The sequence below is a fragment of the Rutilus rutilus genome (genome assembly GCF_951802725.1).
Source record: "Rutilus rutilus genome assembly, chromosome: 13".
NCBI classification, from domain to species: Eukaryota; Metazoa; Chordata; class Actinopteri; order Cypriniformes; family Leuciscidae; genus Rutilus; species Rutilus rutilus.
Window position 1 is genome coordinate 14,783,309 of NC_140218.1, and position 21,969 is coordinate 14,805,277.

The window sequence follows — 21,969 nt, forward strand, 5'->3', positions numbered from 1 at the left end:
AAGTGAATACACCCATGCTAAAGTTGACTAAAAAGAGGAATAAAAAATCATATTTTGGAAATTGAACTTAATGCCTTAATTTAAAAAATTAGGAAAAATCCAACCTAGGACACCAATTTTCTTTGTGAATGAATAATGTATCGTAAATAAATAAATGTTCTTCCTTAAAATACATGGTGCATAAGTGTGTACACCCCTATGTTAAATTCCCATAGAGGCAGGCAGATTTTTATTTTTAAGTATTTAAAAAAAAAAAAATTAGGATACTATGCATCCTAATAAAGTTCCCTTGGCCTTTGGACTTAAAATAGCCCCACATCATCACATAGCCTTCACCATACCTAGAGATTGGCATGGTTTTATTTCAGTTAGCCTAATAGCTAGTTTGATTTGCATTGAGAGATGATCTTATGGAAAGTACCCCATGCCAATCTCTAGGTATGGTGAAGGCTATGTGATGATGTAGGGCTATTTTAATTCCAAAGGCCAAGGGAACTTTATGAGGATGCATAGTATCCTAAAAAATTTTTTTTTTTAAATACTTAAAAATAAAAATCTGCCTGCCTCTATGGGAATTTAACATAGGGGTGTACACACTTATGCACCATGTATTTTAAGGAAGAACATTTATTTATTTATAAAGTCAACTTTAGCATGGGTATTCACTTATGCATAGCACTGTATATATTATCTGCTGTGAGAGATCAAAAATATATTATATTTTTGATCTCTCACAGCAGATAAAATACATATATATATATTATACATACATACATACATACATACATATATACATATAGATACATACATACATATACATATATATATATATATATATATACATATATATATGTATTAAAAATAGTAATGTTTCCAAACTTTTGACTGGTACTGTATGTATATATATATATATATATATATATATATATATATATATATATATATATATATATATATATATATATATATATATATATACATACAGTACCAGTCAAAAGTTTGGAAACATTACTATTTTTAATGTTTTTGAAAGAAGTCTCTTATGCTCATCAAGCCTGCAGTTAAAAATTTTTTTTTTTTTTTTTTTGTGATGCAAAGCTGAATTTTCATCAGCAAGTACTCCAGTCTTTGGTGTCTTATGATCCTTCAGAAATCATTCTAATATGATGATTTGATACTCAGTTATTATCAATGATGGAAACAGTTGTGCTGTTTAATATATTTTTTTGGAATACTTTTTTCAGGATTCATTGATGAGTAAAACGTTAACAGCATTTATTCATAAAAACAGCATTTATTAAAAATAAAAACATTTCTAACAATATAAATCGTTACCATCACCTTTTATCAATTTAACGCATCCTTGTTGAATTAAAGTACTAATTTCTTTAAAAAAAAAAAAGTTATTGTTCCCAAACTTTTGAACGGTAGTGTATATTGTTACAAAAGATTTCTATTCTAAATAAATACAGTTCTTTTTAACTTTTTATTCATCAAATAATCCTGAAAAAAGTATCTGAGGTTATAAAAAAAATATTAAGCAGCACAACTGTTTCCAACATTGATCATAAATCAGCATATTAGAATGATTTCTGAAGGATCATAAGACACCAAAGACTGGAGTACTTGCTGATGAAAATTCAGCTTTGCATCACAAAAATAAATTACATTTTAAAGTATATTAAAAAAGAGAACCATTATTTTAAATTGTAATAATATTTCATAATATTACTGTTTTTTTTTTGTTTTGTTTTTTAACTGCAGGCTTGATGAGCATAAGAGACTTCTTTCAAAAACATTAAAAATAGTAATGTTTACAAACTTTTGACTGGTACTGTATATACATATATACAGTGCAATGCATAAGTGAATACACCCATGCTAAAGTTGACTAAAAAGAGGAATAAAAAATCATATTTTGGAAATTGAACTTAATGCCTTAATTTAAAAAATTAGGAAAAATCCAACCTTTAAGGACACCAATTTTCTTTGTGAATGAATAATGTATCGTAAATAAATAAATGTTCTTCCTTAAAATACATGGTGCATAAGTTAGTACACCCCTATGTTAAATTCCCATAGAGGCAGTTACTTCATGGATCCAGGATACTATGCATCCTGATAAAGTTCCCTTGGCCTTTGGAATTAAAATAGCCCCACATCATCACATAGCCTTCACCATACCTAGAGATTGGCGTGGTTTTATTTCAGTTAGCCTAAAAGCTAGTTTGATTTGCATTGCTCTCAAAAAAGGTTGGATTTTTCCTAATTTTTTAAATTAAGGCATTAAGTTCAATTTCCAAAATATGATTTTTTATTCCTCTTTTTAGTCAACTTTAGCATGGGTGTATTAACTTATGCATTGCACTGTATATATACATATATATACATATATATATATATATATATATATATACATATATATATATATATATATATATATATATACACACACATATACATATATATATATATATATAATCTGCTGTGAGAGATCAAAAATATATTTTTGATCTCTCACAGCAGATAAAATACATATACATATATATATATATATATATATATATATTTATATTATACATATATATATATATTTATATTATACGTACGTACATACATACATATATATATATATATACACATACATACAATAAAATAAAATATCACTGGTGCTCAAAAAGAATACAATATCCACTACAACCAAAAATAAAATATCTTAAAAGAAAAAAATTATAATAAAAAAAAAATCATAATTGATGCTCAAAAAGAATACAATATCCCCTACAAGTAAAATACCATTAATCAGAAGCCTACTTTCTTTGTTCTTTAAAAGAGGATTTGCATACATCAAAACAGAATATACATTTTTAAACAATATATATATATATATATATATATATATATATATATATATAGAGAGAGAGAGAGAGAGAGAGAGAGAGAGAGAGAGAGAGAGAGAGAGGTTAATTCTATTCTACTTGCAGGTCTAGTTACAACCAATTTCTGCAAACTTACACCGACATATGGAAAGTACCATGTTTCCCCATATAGTATGTATTCATTAGTTTTTGTTTGCATTTTTAGTGCTGATCAGTGCATATGTGACTATGTGTGTCACTGTGTATTAGATTAGAAATCCTCTTTCTCTCTTTAATGTGAGCTGTGTATGGTTGAGCTGTCAGACCTCATTGGTGTATGATGGAGCACTTATTATGTTAACCTTTGGCCCTTCCCTCGCTCCTGCTATCGCCTGCCATCTTGTCCTCGGCACACTTCTGCCGAGTGTGATCGCTGTCTGAAGAGCCTGTGCTAGAGCTTTCTAGAGGATGTTAGCACCCTGTCTTATTACATGCAGTTTATTTTTCTAAAGCATAACTGTATGTCAAAGTATTTCTGTTTAAAGATAAGTGGTGGTGTATTGGACTGGCTGTAGGAAGCACCGAACGGCCAGTTGTCATAAGCAATTTATTTCAAGATTTGAAGGAAAAAATAAAAGTTTCAACACCCTCCTTTTACAGTTAAGAAAAGGTGAGTTTTGATTCAAACATCAGTTTCCCCAAAGCAACGTATCCCCGTTTGCCCTCCACACCAGCCACACATACAGTACACACACGCAGCAAAGGCAACCCGCCTCGGCTCGGCTGTATCCTTAACAAGGTAATTCCCAAGTCAATCCTGCTAGCATGGATTGAGAACCTTATTAGGCTTGACAGAGAGGTGTGTATATTCTGACACGGTGTGTGTGCGCGCATCCCAGCCGATGTCGAGATGCAGTGTGTGTCAGCCGGATAATTGAGGGTTGTGTGTGTGTGTTGCCATCTCACCATAATTGCCTGAGCTCACATGGGAGACACGGCCATGTCAGAAGCAACAAATTGAGCTAGAATGTCTATGTGTGTGTATGACACCGAAACCGTGTCACTACTCGCAGATCAATCACGTCTTCATCTCTCTTCCTTATGTGAATCATTTCAAAAATAGTTTGCATTCAATCAGACCACAGTACTTTATGCATTTTCAATGAAATTCAATTCGACTAAAGGCATAGTTCACCCAGAAATGAATATTCAATAATGATTTATTTTTATATTATATAACTTTAGTATTTGAAAATGTAATACATTTAAATAATACTAATCAGTTATTGTTCAAATTATTATAATATTATATGTTATCATTATATATCATAAAATATAATTAATATTAATCACAATACATTATTAAAATTAATAACAAATAATCATTATTATCAATATTATTGAGAACTTCCACTATAGTTAGGAAGTTTTTCTGTAACTGTCCCTATAGTTTATTGATATTTATTATTGTGACTATTATTATTACATTTAATATACATTTTATTGTACTTTTATTATTGGTCTTTTAAGAGATGCATAAAGACTCTTTTAATTGTCCTTTAGTGTCCAATACCAAAAAAAAAAAAAGGCCAGGTTTGGAATGACACAAGGATGATTAAAAATGACCCTGTTAATTTTTTGCTGACCTATGCCTTTAACGGCCAATGTCAGGATTATTTTTATGTGGAACAAACCAGAAATGAATTCACTAAAAGATTGATTTAGTTTCAGACACTCATCTCAAGTTGGCCATATTTGAAGGACAATAAAAGACAGAGGCAGGACCAGCTTTGGGCAGTTATCCATTTATGAAGATATGCTTTTGCCGAAATACAATGCATAAATAAAATCCTGACAAATAAAAGCATCAGGATTTCCTGAGTGTACTCTTATAAAAATCAAGCCTTGCATTTCGGTGATCCCATTCTCTGCGCTGTTACAGATAATGTAATACTCATAGTGGCCCGTAATATGTAGCTTGTTCAGTACACTGGAGTGTGACTCCGAGCCCTGGGATCAGATGGTAATTGGATGGAGAGGCTTAAGAAGAAGCGTCCCGTGAAACCCAACATACAGATGAATGGGAGAGACGGGTAAGGTGGCGCTGCTGCCGAGGTGAATGACTCTCTATCCGTGATTCACCAACAGATTCTGTTCAGAAAGGGTGGGAGTGACAAAAAAAGGGAGGGAGACAATAAAGATCTTTAATAATCAACATCAAGACTTTAGATTACAATTTATATGAATATACAAACATTTTAATCTAGTCTGTCAATTAATACAATGCATTAAGGCTGCCCCCTAATAGTCGGCCAGACTTGATTTGAAACGTTAATAGTAGCCAACGTGTGCATGGCCGCTCGCTCTAATGAGAACCTGGATAAAGCACGCACACGGAAAGCCAAAGACAGTGTGTGAATACTAAATTGAGTTCACTTTCAAGTCTTCTAGCGCTAATTCAACGGACTAATTCACACAAAAATGATGTCAACATGCCGAGTATCTTAGCATACATTGTAGGTTATGTCTTAAGTGAACAGTTGAGAAAGAAAACTCATGTCTATCAGTATATTGGATCCGTGCGTTATGTCTTAAAGTGACAGCAGCCTAAAATTCCTGATGCTGCCGTCTGTGTTTTAAATGTTAATCAAACAATAAAAGACAAGAAGAACTTTTGTAACTTTAATAAGGATTAATCTTTATTTAATTTATACAGTAAAGATTATATGCAGTGTTATTTTACACTCGATTATTATTCAATTTCTGTACCTGAAAGACCTACCTTAAAAAAAATGGTTTATTTTATTTATATCTTTGTTCTACTATATTACTATACACACCACACACATACTTTATTAAATATAATATACATTTTATATTATATTTATATATACACATAAAAAGGGACATTTTATATTTTCATTTATTTATTGTGGTGCAGGAATGACACAAGAATATTAAGGTTTGGCACAATTTAAATTAGATTTTTTTTGTAATAGAATAGAAAGCGTTACAATAAATACAAAAGCAAAACCACAAGGTGATGAATCCCCTGGCCAAAAAACAATATTTTAGAGAGTTTACAGTAAAAAAAACAAAAAACAAACAAACAGTAGTCACTGCCATCACTGCCAATGGGATTCAGGCCCACACGAGCGAGGGGGTGGACTACATTGCATGGGTAATCATCACCCACTAAAGGTCAGGGCCCTTAATTCCAGTCATTCGGAGGTGCTCCATACATTACAGTGGGTGTGTGCCAGAGAGGAGGGCAGCAGGAGATGGAGGGAGGACAGGGCATGAGAAGAGGAGGGAGATGAAGAGAGAAACAAAGAGAAACTGGCAAAAGGGAGGACGTTGCAATGACATCACTCAGATTCAAAGCAACCCACATATCTAGTATTTCTGAATGCTGGCCTTGACCTCTGAAGCCTCTAAGCGTACATGCAGGCAAAACGAAGATGCAGCAAATGAAGAGGGTGAGAGTTAATTAACGCAACCTGTCAGCGGCACCGAGGGCCAGTTTAATCTCAGAGGATTTGCGCCTTTCAACCCAGAGGTACAAATCACCCTGGGTCAGAAAATCTGCAACATTGACACCAATTATTGTGCATGGCCCTCAAAAGACTTAAACAAACATTAAATTGGCTTTCTGTGAGAGGTTAAGGGTTTTTAGTAAAAGAAGAGATTGTGGAAAAAGATCCTACACTTGAATAAGTTTCTATGGTAACTTTTGGCCCTGTGGACTTTTCGAAAGTAAACTCACCTTTTACACTCTCACAAGCTTAACTCTACTAACAATGTCCAACACTAGGCACACAAAGCATCTTTCATTGCAATTTTATGAAAATTTTCACCATAACGGCATTTCCATTACACTTGAAATTACGGATGCAGGCATTCTGAGATGAAAATGACCTTTTAAACACTTTTGGAAATAAAAATGGCAACTTCCTTGGCTTGCATTCCATAGCTAATTTCTTATATGCCCCAAATACACAAAATTAAATATTTTCACATGCATAATTTTATTTAATTAAAACTGAAGTAAAATATTGTTTACAAATGTATAATTACCTTGATTATTGACAAAAAAAGAAAGTTATTTATTGAAATTTATTGAAAAAAGCAGAAGGAAAACCCCTTATCAGTTCAACCCCTGAGACATAAAAACATGCATATACAGGCTACACAAAGGAAGAGAGATATGTTTAATTCACTAAAGCACACTCTCTATAAGTAACACAACCTAGTATCACAAAGAAACTGCACACAGCGGTCGCCTTCCACAGCTTTTGCACACGGCCACTGTCAGCTCAGCAGGCTTGTATTTGTTTCAGTCCCATATCGATTGGACGGTCTTTCCCTGTGGTCGAAAGCAACCAAACCCGGTGTTTGTGCAGAGAATAAAATTCTGATAACCCTCTTGAGGACCTCCTGGATCAAAACAGGGAACTAACTGGTGGTGGAGGGGAGGCAGAACTAAGAGTGTGGGATCTAGAGATAATTAAAATGGGCCCAACACTGAGACCTGAGGAACGCCGACCGCGCCAGTGTGGTGTATTGACCTGTGGTTGATAGCGGTGTGGTGAGAAGTGGGTGTCATAAAAAAGGTTCACAGCTGAGAAACGTATAACAGATAAGAAAGCTGATAGATCAATATCACAGCTCTGATGGATTTCTTACAATGCATGGACATACTGCCAAGAAAGAAAGAAAGAGTGTGCGAGTATAAATGAGTCAAGAGTGACAGATCGAGATAGATTTTATTTGTGAGAAAAAAAAACAGAAAAAAAAAAAAAATAGTATGATGCCACAAAGGAACACTGTATAAAAGTCATAAAAATTAAGCATAATCAAAGTGCACTATATAGAGAGAGAGATTAATTAAAGCATAATAAAAATGTACAAATCATATAATAAAATGTATTAATTATCATTATTATTAAATACAAAACCCAAAAGCGGAAAGTAGTTGATGTTTGTTGGGGCACTGTGAACCTTTATAAACCTAAATGGCAAATCGGTTGTCTAACAAAGAAAGTGATGTAACCTACAGAAACAGCTGGGCTGATGTTAGCTGCTAGTGTCTCATTTTCCTCTCTGAGGCCTTGTCTAAACTCCCCTCACCATTAAGGGCAGGGAAAGACAGCTGCTGTCTCCACGGCGGCAAACAAGAGACAACCAGATGAAGAAGAACGATCAAACAAGACAAACAAACAAGGCCGAGAGGGAGCTTGACTCTGAACTCTGCATTGAGCGGAGTACGTGAGGGAGAAAAAAGGAAAGAAATCGCCAGCAGCGACAGTGAGTTCTGCTGATTTTAACTTCACCAACTTCTGATGTACTGCTCTCTGATCCGTCTGATCCTTTCATTTCAGCGTCAGATAAATCACACAGTCACAGGCAATCAAATATGCGAGAGGAAGTACTCCACAACACATCTGGCATAAAGCACGTCCTGAATAAGGCATTTAATGAGCCTGATAAGAGCTGATCTACTTCTTTTTCACTTCACCTTTCATTAGGCAGGAAGTTTCATTGAGGTATGTAAATTTCTTTCTCCAAAAAGAGTCAACCTGGACAAAATACTTTAAAGGCCTATTCAAACAGAATGTGAAACTAAAATGCAAAACAAATCACCAACAAAAAGGTCTATTCACACCAAGAGCAAAACGAATATTCATCAGTCTACATTAAAACCATTGCTTTAGCAAAGTATGTCAAATGAACTAAAATCGAGTGCAATATGGTGCAAAAGTGCAATATGGCTTGGTGACCTTATCAAATCGTAATAGACCGCTATTTGATTAAATAAGTATGTAGTGTGTTTGCGCTGCATGTTTCAAAGTGAAGTGCGCACTTTTTTCACGCGATCATCTCGTGATCCAGTGTTTTACGTGTTGCAGAACGGCTCAGTTAACGGTGAACGAATGTAGTGAACTCCATCTTTGCTTGTGCTGCGAGTTTAGTCTGCATTTAGGAACGTAGTGGGCACCAGTTACACATTTGCATAATTTCCAACAATTTGTGGGCAAGTGATTAGTTATTCACTAAATTTGTAACGAGAAGCGTTTGGAAACCTGTTTTTAAATAAACTGTAGTTTTCCGCCAAAATAAAAGCCCAACTGCAGTTTCCATCAAAATAAAATCTCTAGGGTTTATCTCTTGCAAGTGAAGAAATTAAGACAAAAAAGTATTGTAATTTTCCTCATGCCCAAGATTTCTGTTCTAAATCCGGTTCACAATGAACATTTGTTCCATGCTTGGTGTGAATGGGCCTAAATGGTTGTTCATACAACTAAAGCTGATGCTAAAACAGATTGCAATCTTCAGAGCTTCAGAACATGTGGAAGTCGGAAACGTACACTTTGTCTTTCAAAGACAAGCGCAATGTCAGTTACTTTCTTTCTCAAAGGTCAGGGGGTTTTGTGACCCCAAGCTCCCATGGCCACTACATCATGTCTAGTGTGACAGGACATTGTGAGGAGGAACCAAAATATGCATGACCTCTGCCCTTTTCATCTCTGGACATAAAAGCTAGAAATGCCCTTTGCTCTAATAACATCATCATTCAAAAAACAGCCAATCTAAACAGAACAGAAAACCCACTTTCAAAATCTCCAAAAAAATACATTGAGTTTATGACATAACTAGGTGGAAGAGGAAACTCAGTATTATTATTTTTTGCCTCCTGCACTTATCCAATATCAAATCATTCAATAAGCAAGATGTATGGTACAAGAACTATATGAGTAAATATTAATGAATTATTTTAAGACTAGTCAAATCCTACTTTACTGAATAACATAGATCCATATTTAGGCGTTTCTTCAACTATGAGCAGTAATTTCCTATTATCACTGTAAAGCTGCTTTGAAACTATCCAAAAATTAAATAATGTTTTCAATTTTGCATCATTTTAACAGTTAAAGGTGAACTAAGTAACTTTTTTACCTTAACTGAACAGCTTCGGAGTCATTGGAATGGTTATATTACTTATTTCGGGTTGAATGGTGGTCGTTTCGCACCCCCCCGGTGCCCGTGAGCGGAAAATTCGCACTTGCAACTTTGAGGCGGCGGGCCGCCGGCCGCCGCGTCAGGAATTATCGCGTGATATCAGGTCTCGCGATGTAAACAATTGCTTTACGGCCAAAAGAAATCTGCTAAAATGCTGTCATTATTGCGCTCCCTCACGCTGTTCGAACCCGAATGAAGAAGACGTTTTAAAGAATGTCCCATCTGCTTTGATGTCGTTGATCTGCTAGCCTCTGGTGTCTGAGAATCGCCAACGAGTTTTTACAACAGTGTTGTCAAATATCTATTCCGAAGCTGTGGGGGGAGCTCTAGAGAGAAACCTGCGAGCAAAAAGCGAGAATACAGCGAAGAAATCCTGAAACTACTGAGCCCCGCTTTAAAGCTTGATGGAAATTAATAAATAATTAGAATATTCTGTTCACATGTGATTTACCTAGATCTTCTCAAGCATGCTCTTTACTGATACATTTGAAAAAAAAGCTAAACTAAATGAGGGAATGTTAAAAAATAAAAAGCTCAAATCTGTTAGATTATAAAAACCTTAGGACATAAAAGCATGTTTTATTGCAAAGTTATAAATAAATAAATACATATGGTTTTGGTCATTTATATAATTATAATTTAAAATAAAATAAGATACATTTTATTACGAGAAAAGTGTAGTATAGATTTCAGCTTCCCCATCTGCATTTGGTCTGGGTTAAATTGGAGATCCATCATATCAGACGCTTGACAGGCAATCTTTGGAACTCAAAGAACAAACTTCTTACCCGCCTGCTGTAGAAAGGAGGGGTGAAACAAAAAACAACAGCAAAAAACAAAATATCCCTGTACTAGTTGGATGATGGGATCGTTCACTTTTCACAAAATGTTTTTTTCAAACGAGAAGCCATTTCTTCCGTACGAATAGTCTGGAATACAATGAGCCTTTTCTGAAAACAAAAAAGCAAACAAAACCCTATTTGTTGTACGTAAAGGAACCCACAATTTGGTTGCTCTCCTTATGATGTCTGATGACAACCGTGAAAAAATAGATGTCTTTGAAGCTAGTCCGTGGAGGTACTTCAAACCTGCCTTTGTGGATGGAGTGATGGCCGGTCCAAACAGTATTTTGCCGCTCCCCCTAACAGCTTCAATAGAATAAAATAGAGGAAAGAGCTTTTGGAGACCAGACAGACAAAGTGAACTGCCTTGTTCCGATGCCAAATGGGAAACAGCACGCGAATGCTTTTGGGGTAACAAAGCAAGAAAGCCATTCCTAATGCACTTTTATCACACCTGGAGAGTGTTGGGGGGAAAAAAGTCGACTGCAGTATTGAGAAAAAACTAGAGATTCTATTGTTAAGTTGTCGAAGTTTTGAAGCTGCTTTTTAGCAGAACAATGTCTGTCCGGTGGATTATCAGTTATCAGAACGAATGCACAGTGGTGCAACTGCGGCTCCGCTACGGAAAGGTCACGTCAGTCATTGTGTTTCTGGCTCTTGGCCTCAGGTTCCCCGCTGACTGTGGCTTCAGGGCTTTGTGAGGATCTTCATAGGCCATGTGGCACGCCTGAGCCAAAACAAAGCCTTAAGAATGGGTCTGATATGCCATCTGATAGTGCAAAGTGCAGACGATAGCAATGGCACGATTGGAGAGGGAAGCACAGAAGCAAGACACAAGAGAAGTAGTACAGATTGAAAGATGAAAGGAGAATTACGGCTACAAAGAGCGGTGAGCCAAGCGTGTAGTCAGCCTTTATTTTTTGTTGATCTTTTTGTATTATAAGCACCGTGTATTTCAAATTTGGTTGTAATATCCTTCTATCACAAAGGCAGCTACTGTAGGTGCAAATTGAATCTATTTTCGCAACAAAAGCCAAACAACACACAAACTGCTGTGAAGATTTAACACTCGATTTATGCAATTACAATGAATGGGGTCTGAAGCTTTCAAACTTCAAAAAAGACCAGTAAGTACCAGAAAAGTATCATAAAAGTGCTCCATACAACTCGCATGCTATTTCCAAAGTCTTCTGAAGTCTTACAATAGCTTGTGTGAGGAAGAATTTGGGTATTTACCAATTGAAAATATTTCTTTCACCCGTTCATGGGATTTATAAGAATTGTTCTTTTGAGTTTTTTTTCAATGAATCATTTGATCCAGGTCTGAATGATTGGTTCACAAATCAGACTGAATCAGTTCTTAAACTCAACTCAATGATCTGGTCACAGTGGTTAACATTAAGTCATTTACATTTAGTCATTTAGCAGACGCTTTTATCCAAAGCGACTTACAAATTAGGACTAAATTAAGCGAGTCATCATGAAGAGGCAAAAACAACCCAAGAAGTGCCCAAAATACGAAGTTCAGGCATTATTCAGAGTAGCATAAGCCCGATAAGTGAGGTTTTAAAGGGAAAGGGATGTTTTTTTGTTTTTTTTTATGAGGTTAAGTGCTAACGGAAGAGATGGGTTTTCAGCTGTCTTTTGAATGTTGTCAGGGATTCTGCATTCCGGATGAGGGTGGGGAGAACGTTCCACCAACATGGAACTGTGAATGAGAATGTTCTGGAAAGTGACAAAAATGCACAAAAATAATTCACAGGTTTGGAATAACATGACTGCATTAATGACTTTTTTTTTGTATTTAACGGAACTTCTATCGCCCTACAATCCATCGCGCTCTTTAAGATCACTAAATTCGAGGCTTCTGGTCATTCCTAGGATATCTAAGTCCACTAAAGGAGGGAGGGCGTTTCCACATTTAGCTCCTAATCTCTGGAATAGTCTTCCTGATATTGTTCGAGGCTCAGACTCGTTGTCCCAGTTTAAAACTAGATTAAAGACGCATCTCTTTAGCCAAGCATTCACATAATACTTACCTTTTATACTACAGTTAAATCGGATCGAATGCATTAATATTATGAACAGCAGCTATGCTTATTATTTCCCATCTGCTTTTCTGTTGTTATCTCGGGACGCTAGTGTTCGTCAGCTCCAGTTTGTATCCAGCCTCTCATGGAGACTTCAGATGCCCCAACACCCGTGAAGAGACGACTCGACGCCTGTGAAGAGACGACTCAACGCCAGTGATGTTATGCCCTAAATTAATACATGATTAACTAACTTTATTTTTCTATGTACATTTCTGAAATGCACTTTCTGTAAAGCTGCTTTGAAACAATATGTATTGTGAAAAGCGCTATACAAATAAATTTGAATTGAATTGAACTTTTTGATGGCATTTTTGAGGGAACTATTCCTGTAAGTGTTTTTGATGATGTCAGGCTAAATTAAAATTCATTTTTAGAATTAAAGCCGCCGCTACAATTTCGTGAAAAATAACCAACCAAAAAAAAAAAAAAAAAAATCTCTCATTTACTGGCCCTCATCGTGTTCTAAATCGGTATAACTTTCTATGGACCCTATTGACTTTCAATAAATGGACCAACAAAAGAGACATTTTTCAAAATACCTTCATTGTGTTCCACAGAAGAAAGAAAGTTACATAGTAAATGATGACAGAATTCTCATTTTTGGGTGAACTATACCTTTATGAAGTACACAGGATCAAATTTGATGTCAGGTTGACATTTACCCTCTGAAAGCACAGAGAACGTCCACACTTCGGGGACTATGATAGAAAGAATATGATTGCTTTTGTGTATCCTCGATCATCGGGGGAAGAAACAGAAATGTAGTCCTAATCCTTTTAGCTAACAGACAGCAGCCAGCAAAGCACAGCAGCTTCTAAAAGCCATTTGAGTGTTTCTTCAGCCTAGACCCACATGTTCAGCTAATCAACAACACGGCCACTTATCTTAGTTAGTTTCCCCACGAGACGAAAGATTACATTGAATTTTAATGTACTCCTTCCTACAGCTTTGATAAAGGCGGATGCCTTAAATGAATGAGAGTCTTAACTCCACGTATACATGTTGCATCTCCAAGGAAAAAAACAGGTGTAATTGGGTCCCCACAGTGCTGCACTTTTTGATGTAAAGGCTTTCAGAAATTGCAAGGCAACAGTCTCTGTCGTATGTAGGTGCAAATCAGTGTTTTCTAGTTCACCCAACCCCCCCCCCCACACACACACACACACACACATTTCTATAGAAGTGCAATAAAAATTAAATAAAGAAAAAGCCCCTCCATCCATTTCCCTCAAGGTCTTTCTCAATGTGTCTGCGTGAAGCTTTTCGAGCTATTACCACAAACAAGATAATCCTCGCCATCTATTATATTGTGTAAATGTGCTGCTGGAACAATAAGTTTGTTCTGAACTCAAACCACTTTAGCGTGGCACTTTCGGAAAACTTTTAAAATCTGTGCCGCCAACAAACTCACCATTATACTTGATGTTGTTTGCCAATGCGAGCTCTATTATTTCAGGACACAAAAGGAGGAGAGAAAGGGAAGCGGCTGCAAAAAAGAAAGATAATGGTGTTCGCTTTGATTGGTTCCTTCTAACACAGGCGGACCGAGGATCAATTCACTTTTTGAAAAGAGGGGAAGGTTGTTTACAACGGAGGACCTGCAGCAATATGAAAATGAAATCAATAATCCCACTGTGAAGAATGTATGGATGGAGGCACGAGGCGTCTGGTCTTACAAGAAAGAGGGGCAAAAAAAAATACAAAATAATGAAAAGCAGAGATTGGGAATGATAAGCCTTGTGCCTGCCGTTGAGCACAGTCTTATATTTTTAGTAGAAATGTAGAAGTTCATGTATGCGATTTGTTAAACCGGTTTACCTTCATTAATTATTCTACTTCTAATTATTTATGAATCAAACCCAGGCAGGAAATGTAACAAAAGTAAACTCATTTGAATTCTTGAATGATGAAATTTAATAAATAAAATAAATTAATTAAAGTAACATGCTTCAACAATGGAAAAATCGACTAATCGCAATTTAATATTGAAATAAGTTGAACTACTAATTATATTTATATTTAAATGACTAATTATTTAGTCATTTAAATATAAATGTACAAATATTATTAAGGTTTTCAGTTTTTATTTAGAAATTTTAAGCTCTTTCCAATTGCACCAAAATGAGTGAACTTGAATCAACACCGAACTTGATTTTCACCATTTCTACATCAATTGTTATATATTTGGCACAGTCGTTGTGTAACACAAAAGGGAAAACTACCCGTCCAAGCTTAAGATGGTCACAATGAAGCTACCTGCCTTAAGCTTGAGGGATTTGAATTAGGCTACGAGGAGTTTTTGCTTCAGCAAGCCACGGCAGAGCTATGACGGGTGATTAAAAGGTTGCTGTGCACAGATTCTCACGTTCAGCAAGGCTTTTGAGGAAGAAAAGGTCCAGAGGGACACCGCTTCACTGTGGACATTGCAACTGTAACAACAATCTGACAAAACAACATCAAAACTGATGCTTCCTTAATTAATGTTCCTGGTCTTTTTATGCATGATCCATCAGTGAAAATAATTCATGACATGGGCAACAACATAATTGTCGTTTTTGGGTGAACTATCTCTTTAACTCTTTCCCCGCCAGCGTTTAAAAAAAAAAGTTGCCAGCACTTATTATCATTTGCACAAAATTTTCATGGCCCCAGAATATTCTATTGTATGAATATCTGAACATGCAATATATCAAAAAGACAAAAACAGAGCCTCTGCTTTAATTAAACTGTTTTATTCTAGCTTAATGCATTCTTTTTTTTTATCATCAACACTTGAATGTGGGAAGTCTCATAAAAAAAGCAACATTTTGAGCAAAAAGCTGAGAAAAATCACGTTTTCATTAAAGACTACATCTAGATCGGATTCAAAACGATGATCAAAACAGAGTAGATCGAGTCCATCAACACCCCCTAAAGTTGCACTGTCCTATACCTCGTCCTGGCTTGACATTTTATTCAGTAAAATTAGGATTCTGATTTATATATGGTTTAATATCGATGATTGCGTTATTTTACATATGCTATCGCTTGTTTCTGCTTCTTTTTCACCTGTGTTCTGATTCAGAAATTCAGTACTCTTTCAGAAGATGCGTCATAGCACCGCATAACAGTAAAAACACGGAAAGCCAGAAATTTTCGTCAATGGCGGGGAAAGAGTTAAGAAATAGCTAATGCACATTTTTAGTTCATTATGGCCTTAAAGGTGATGATACACGGGCAACTTTTTGGGCAATGTTGCCGGGCAATGTTGCTTGGTCACTTTCTCGTTGAGAATGGGCAACAAATTTCTATCTGGATACTTTAGATCGGTGGTGGGCAACGTTTTGAGATCCTCCAATCAGAATGCTAGCAGCTAGGCCTGTCACGATAACAAATTTTGCTGGACGATAAATTGTCCAAGAAATTATCGCGATAAACGATAATATTGTCGTTCTGAGACCATTTTCATTTAATATAATTATAATGGCATAATAATGCAGGTACACCTTTTCAACGATCTATAAACTTTTATTTCTAAAGAATATTAAACATTGAAAACGGAAAACATTTTAAATATCCAAAAAAATGAACAAAACAACCAAAAACAATAAAAGCAATGGACTCTTAGTGTCTGTTAACAAAATAAATGTCTGTTAATAAATAAAATGGATGTAAACAAAATTGCACTTCAAAAAATATTAAACATTAGGCTTTAGACATTAGGCATAAATAGTGATACATTCCATAACAGGCAAAACTGACAGTTAGGACCTTTGTAAACAAAACAAAAAAAGCCTCAACAAGCCATATCGACAATTTTGCACTGTTACTCCTGTTACTTTGTCCTCCTGTTACTTTGTCAAGTGATTGTGTACTGTCGGGAAGACGGAGACGCGCTTTATTGCGTGTATATGCTACGCACTGAAAATACGTGGTTAGGATTAGGGGTGAGGAGTGCGTGCGTATTACACGCCATAAAGAGCGTATCATATGCACGCAAAAACTATTTTTGGCGTATAAATGGCACGAGAAATAACATTCGTGGTATAGATACGCATTTTCATGTGATCGGGCTCGCTGTCGCAACTCACAACTAGCGTCTTCTCTCTCTCCCGGCAGTCGCCGCAAACTGTCCCGCCGGCGCTTTCCCACACAAAGACCATGTGACTGACAAGCGCCGCCTCCCCACTCAAAGACCATGCAACTGACAAGAGGGTTCACTCCTCCTATACGCTAAAGAACCGAGAGTGGTCATCCAGTCTCTTTGGTAGAGACTGAGAGAGAGAGAGACGAGGAAAACAAACAAGCATGCAAATGGAATTATCGCGGCCGGAAAAATTATCGAGCTCATTTTTTTTTATCGTGCGATTAATTGACTTATCGACTATCGCGACAGGCCTACTAGCAGCCGATCACTTGACCGGCTTGGAGAATTAAGAAAATTACAAGATGGTAAAACAAGATGGCGGCCTCTCAGCGGCAGTGGAGCGAAGAAAAGGAGTGTCAACTTATATCTTTTTATGTGTCAACCCAAAACAGAAAATTTGCTTAATTTAATGCTTAAAATACCAATACATGTCCAATTTAATGTGCCCAGGCTGTAATTTACACTATAATATTAATAATAATATTTTTGGTTTTGATAACTGCCGTTAGCTAACCACCGCTCCACAGACTATCTATGGGATTTAGCTAACTTGAGGTGAATTTGCTACATAAGCCGCTTTTCCACCGAAATTACCCGGAACAATTTGTCCCAGGAACTTTTTTCCCAGGAACCTTTTTTGCCCCAGACCGGTTGCTTTCTGCGTTTATACCGCGGTCTAAAGTACTGGGAAGGTAAACTGCGCGCAACTGCTCCCAGTCTGCGACGGACAGTAATCAGTTTTGAGCGCCACATTTATAAGTTTGGAGGAGATTCAAACTGTGTTGCAGTTATTGGTTTACTAACGAGGTAATTAACATAACAAAATAGACGAGCACTGATACTAAAGCGTGTTCAGAAAGCTTGTATGCGTATAAAATTAAGACAAGGTCCGTTGTGAGATGACTGGGAATAACGCGCAAAAATTTCCTTTTGCGTAAATACTCTTTAAAAAAAGCCTGAACCCCGTCTATCAATCATAAATAGTGACAGTCTTGTAAATAGTTGTTTGTTACACCTCAATGCGCTATTTCAATCCTGTTATAGTAAATTTGTAACATGGTTTGCCTTGCAATAGATGACAATGTGTAAACATAATGACTTAATATTAAAAGCTGTGGCAGAAAAGAGACGAGCACTGATAAAGCGTGTTCAGAGCTCGTAATGCTAACGTTAGATATAAAATTGTATGTTATCAGCTATTGCGGACATTGGCCGTGAGATGGCTGTGACGAACGCGCAGAAAGTTTCCTCTTCCACAAATACCCAAATAATAAAGCCTGAAACTCGTCGCCAGTCCCCCAGTTTTTTTTATTAAATTCCATATTTGCAGACAGACAACTTTACTGCATGAAGCCACTTTTTAAAAGGGAGGTTAAAAATAAAGAAAATGCTGCGTGGAGTCATCCAACCAAAATGCGGCGTGAACACAACCAATCAGCTTGTGCAGCGCACAAGTCCCACCCCTGAAAGTTCCTGAACTTTGAAAAAGTACTACCTCGTGAGCAGGGACTATCGGAGGGGGAAATATTTACCCGGAACTTCATTTAGACCCTGGTTCCTGCGGTGTAAACACATCGAGTACCAGCCCAAAGTTCCTAGTTCCTGGGGAAAGTTCCTGCGGTGGAAACGCGGCTTTAGTTAGTAATCTGAAAGTTAACAAGATACCATGACTTGTATCTCAGCAATTCACTTGTAAAAGTGGTTCTCAAACTGGGGTAACGTACGCGTGCACCACTGCGGGTAGCCTACGTGAGGTGACAGAAGGTACGCAAACAAAATGCTAAGCCGTTCATTTAATTCTACCCCACCTTAAAATAATATGTATACTGTATCTAGCAGGTCAAATGCCGTAAATACATGACATCCAATCAAAACTGACTGCATCCACTCAAGCAGCGACCATATGATAGGTTGCGTGCAGAGTCGGCTGCCTTAGCAAATCGCACTAATTACATTACTGCTCTACAATGTAGCCTACCTTTGTAAAAGTGGGGATTTAGCACTTACTAGCATGAAGAACAAGTATAAACACAAACCGTGCATCGATTTAAGATTCAAACTCTCTTCGATACAAAAACATACCTTGTGTGAGTTCTTGTTTTTAATGTTGGTCACATATTATACGAGCAAGAGTACAATGTTTCCTGAATATCCACACGATTGCAAATGTGACATTGATTTTATACAACAGTTCAACAAATGAAGGAGTAATATTAAGTGATGTTCATTTTAAGCAGTACTGTCAGTATTTTTTACTCTATTTTTCAACGAAATAATAGTTTCAACAAAAGCCACTGCAGAACTCTTGTGCATCTCCAACACAAAGCGGTGTTTCGTGAACGAATCTGCGGCTTTGAACAAATCGTGAGCCAATGATTCATTCATAAATACAGTTTGTTTCTAATGAATGAATCGATGGCTCACTCATAAAGACAGGGACTTACCGCCACCTACTGGAGGCTTTAATTTAATATTTAAAAGTATAATTTCTCTATTTAACATAGATATACAGCAAAAAATACACTTGAAAAATCAATTTAAGGGGGCAAATATTGTCCCTTAATGGAAAAGGGTCAACTGCAGCCTAAGTGGATGAGAGGGGGTATGCAGAAGGATGTTAAATGCCTCGGGGGTACGCCACTCTAAAAAGTTTGAGAGCCACTGACTAGTAAATGAAGAGCTGCTCATCGATTTTTTATAAAAAAAATTTGGGTTAAAACAGTGTTTGTCTAACATCACCGTCTCGTATTGTGTGTCCTTGTAAATACAGAGCACGACTATTTGTGGAACCCAAAGGCAAAGCTGTATAAAAACCGGGACCTTAAAACGAGGGACTCTCTGTCAGCAGCTGTTATAACCGGTACATCCTGTTGTGAAAATTGCTTTATGCATATCTTTTGAACTTCTAATGGCTATTGCAATAATGTTGTTGTTGTAAGGTAGTATTTATCGACAACATCGTTTTTACAGCGTTACAGTGTTTTGGCTGCTCCCTCAACATCCCAGTTCCCAGAGATCATCACATCTTCTGCTTCTCCTTTGATTTGATTTAACTTTATTGTCCTTAAAGGTGATTCTTTATGTAGACAGCAGGAATTTATGGATTCAGTTTTTAGGTAATGTTAAAGAATACATGCTGCCTTTGTTATTATTACAGCCTTGGAAGGCTCCAGTGCGATTGCTTGGCGAAAAACTTTGAATCTGTTTGCCAAGATTCCAAAAACATTTTCAACACAACGACGTGCACGAGAGAGCCTGTAGTTAAAGTTTCGCTTGTTATCCAGTTGTGTCCTTGGGTATGGTCTCATCATCCATGGCTTCAAACCAAAGGCCTCATCTGCCACAACAACATAAGGGACAGGGGTTTGACGTCCAGGCAGGTCTTCAAGTGGTGGTATGTTTAGTGTGTTGTCTTCCAATGCCCAGCTCAGCTCAGCCCACACTTGGCCCAAACTCCCGCTTCGTCATTTGTCCCAACATCAATATAAATTAATTTCAGGTCCGCATCTACTAGAGCCATGAGAACAATTGAATTGAAACCTTTGTAGTTATAGTAATGGGACCCTGAATTTGGTGGTTGAAGGATGTTGACATGCTTGCCATCTAAGGCACCAATGCAATGTGGGAAGTTCCACCTCTCCTCAAATCTGGTGGAGATGTGTTTCCACTCCTCTTCTGTGGATGGTACTTTGAGGTAATCTTGTTGTAATGCCTTGTAAAGAGCCTCACAGGTCTCGACTATAGTCCTGGAAATGCTGTGCCTACTAACCTGGAATGTGTATTCCATAGAGGAGAGGGACTGTCCTGTGGCCAACTCTCCCCAACAGGTATTGCCTCCCTCATCAGTGTGTCTTGCCTTCTTAATGATGGTTCCACCAGGCTCACCAGACTGTTAAATGTGTTTTGCCCCATTCTTAACCAGTTTCTGTAGCCAGGAGCATCTTCGTCAGTAGTTGGCTGTAACACCCCCTCTTCCTCCTGAGCAGCCATCTTCTGGTCCATGTCCTTGTTTCTTTTTTGCTGAGATTAATTCAATTGAAAGGCTACCTGATTATTTTGCTAACATGTTATGGCACAGTGTATATATATATTTATATATATATGACATTTCCATAACAACAATGTAATTTAGCCTCATTTAATAAAAACTCTTGAGTCATTAGTCATATGCTATATATGCTACTAGCATTTTGAAAGAAAAAAAAAAAGAAAAAAAAAAGATAGATTGTATGCATGTAATATGAATTAATTTATGTAATGCAATAATGTTTTTAAGTTTTGTGTTGTAAGTGATACTTAGGTAAAATAATTGTTGAAGAAGCCAAGACAACAGTGACACAGCTGCAAAAGTTTCAGCATTCATCTTTGTGGTGTCTGTCTCCATGGCAATAGATTTGCTGCTCTCTGATTGGCTGCTGCCAACTGTCTGTTGCCCTAAATAGTTGCCCTGTGTCTAACCTGGTTCCCCGTTGACGGCAACATTGCTCAAAAAGTTGCCCCGTGTATCATCCCCTTAAAGGGTTAGTTCACCTAAAAATGAAAATTATGTCATTAATGACTCACCCTCATGTCGTTCCAAGCCCGTAAGACCTCCGTTCATCTTCGGAACACAGTTTAAGATATTTTAGATTTAGTCCGAGAGCTTTCTGTCCCTCCATTGATAATGTATGTACGGTATACTGTCCATGTCCAGAAAAGTAATAAAGACATCATCAAAGTAGTCCATGTGACATCAGTGGGTTAGTTAGAATTTTTTTAAGCATCGAAAATACATTTTGGTCCAAAAATAACAAAAACTACGACTTTATTCAGCATTGTATTCTCTGTTGTCTGTTGTCAATCCGCGTTCACGACTCAGCAGTGACGCTGCTGACGTAAGACGCTGCTGACGTGTTATCTGGTGCGCCCGAGCTTCGTTTACAGTCTGAGGGAGACGCACGCTGTATTCAAGCTATTCTACATTGTTTGTATTTTGGTATTGCTATATTTTTTTAAATGGTGCGTAAGTGTGCATGTCAGCAGCGTCTTAC

At 36.8% G+C, this 21,969-nt stretch overlaps 1 protein-coding gene across 2 annotated transcripts in view; it reads right to left on the reverse strand.

The window, feature by feature from the left end:
• Window positions 1-4,643: 4,643 nt before the first annotated feature.
• Window positions 4,644-21,969, reverse strand: part of chchd6a (coiled-coil-helix-coiled-coil-helix domain containing 6a) — a 74,660-nt gene continuing 57,334 nt past the window's right edge. For both annotated transcript variants that reach the window (XM_084427350.1, XM_084427349.1), the window contains one exon: window positions 4,644-5,009. In XM_084427350.1, coding sequence (XP_084283476.1) covers window positions 4,986-5,009 — 24 coding nt within the window. In that variant the 3' untranslated portion in view covers window positions 4,644-4,985. The remainder of the gene's footprint in view (window positions 5,010-21,969) is intronic.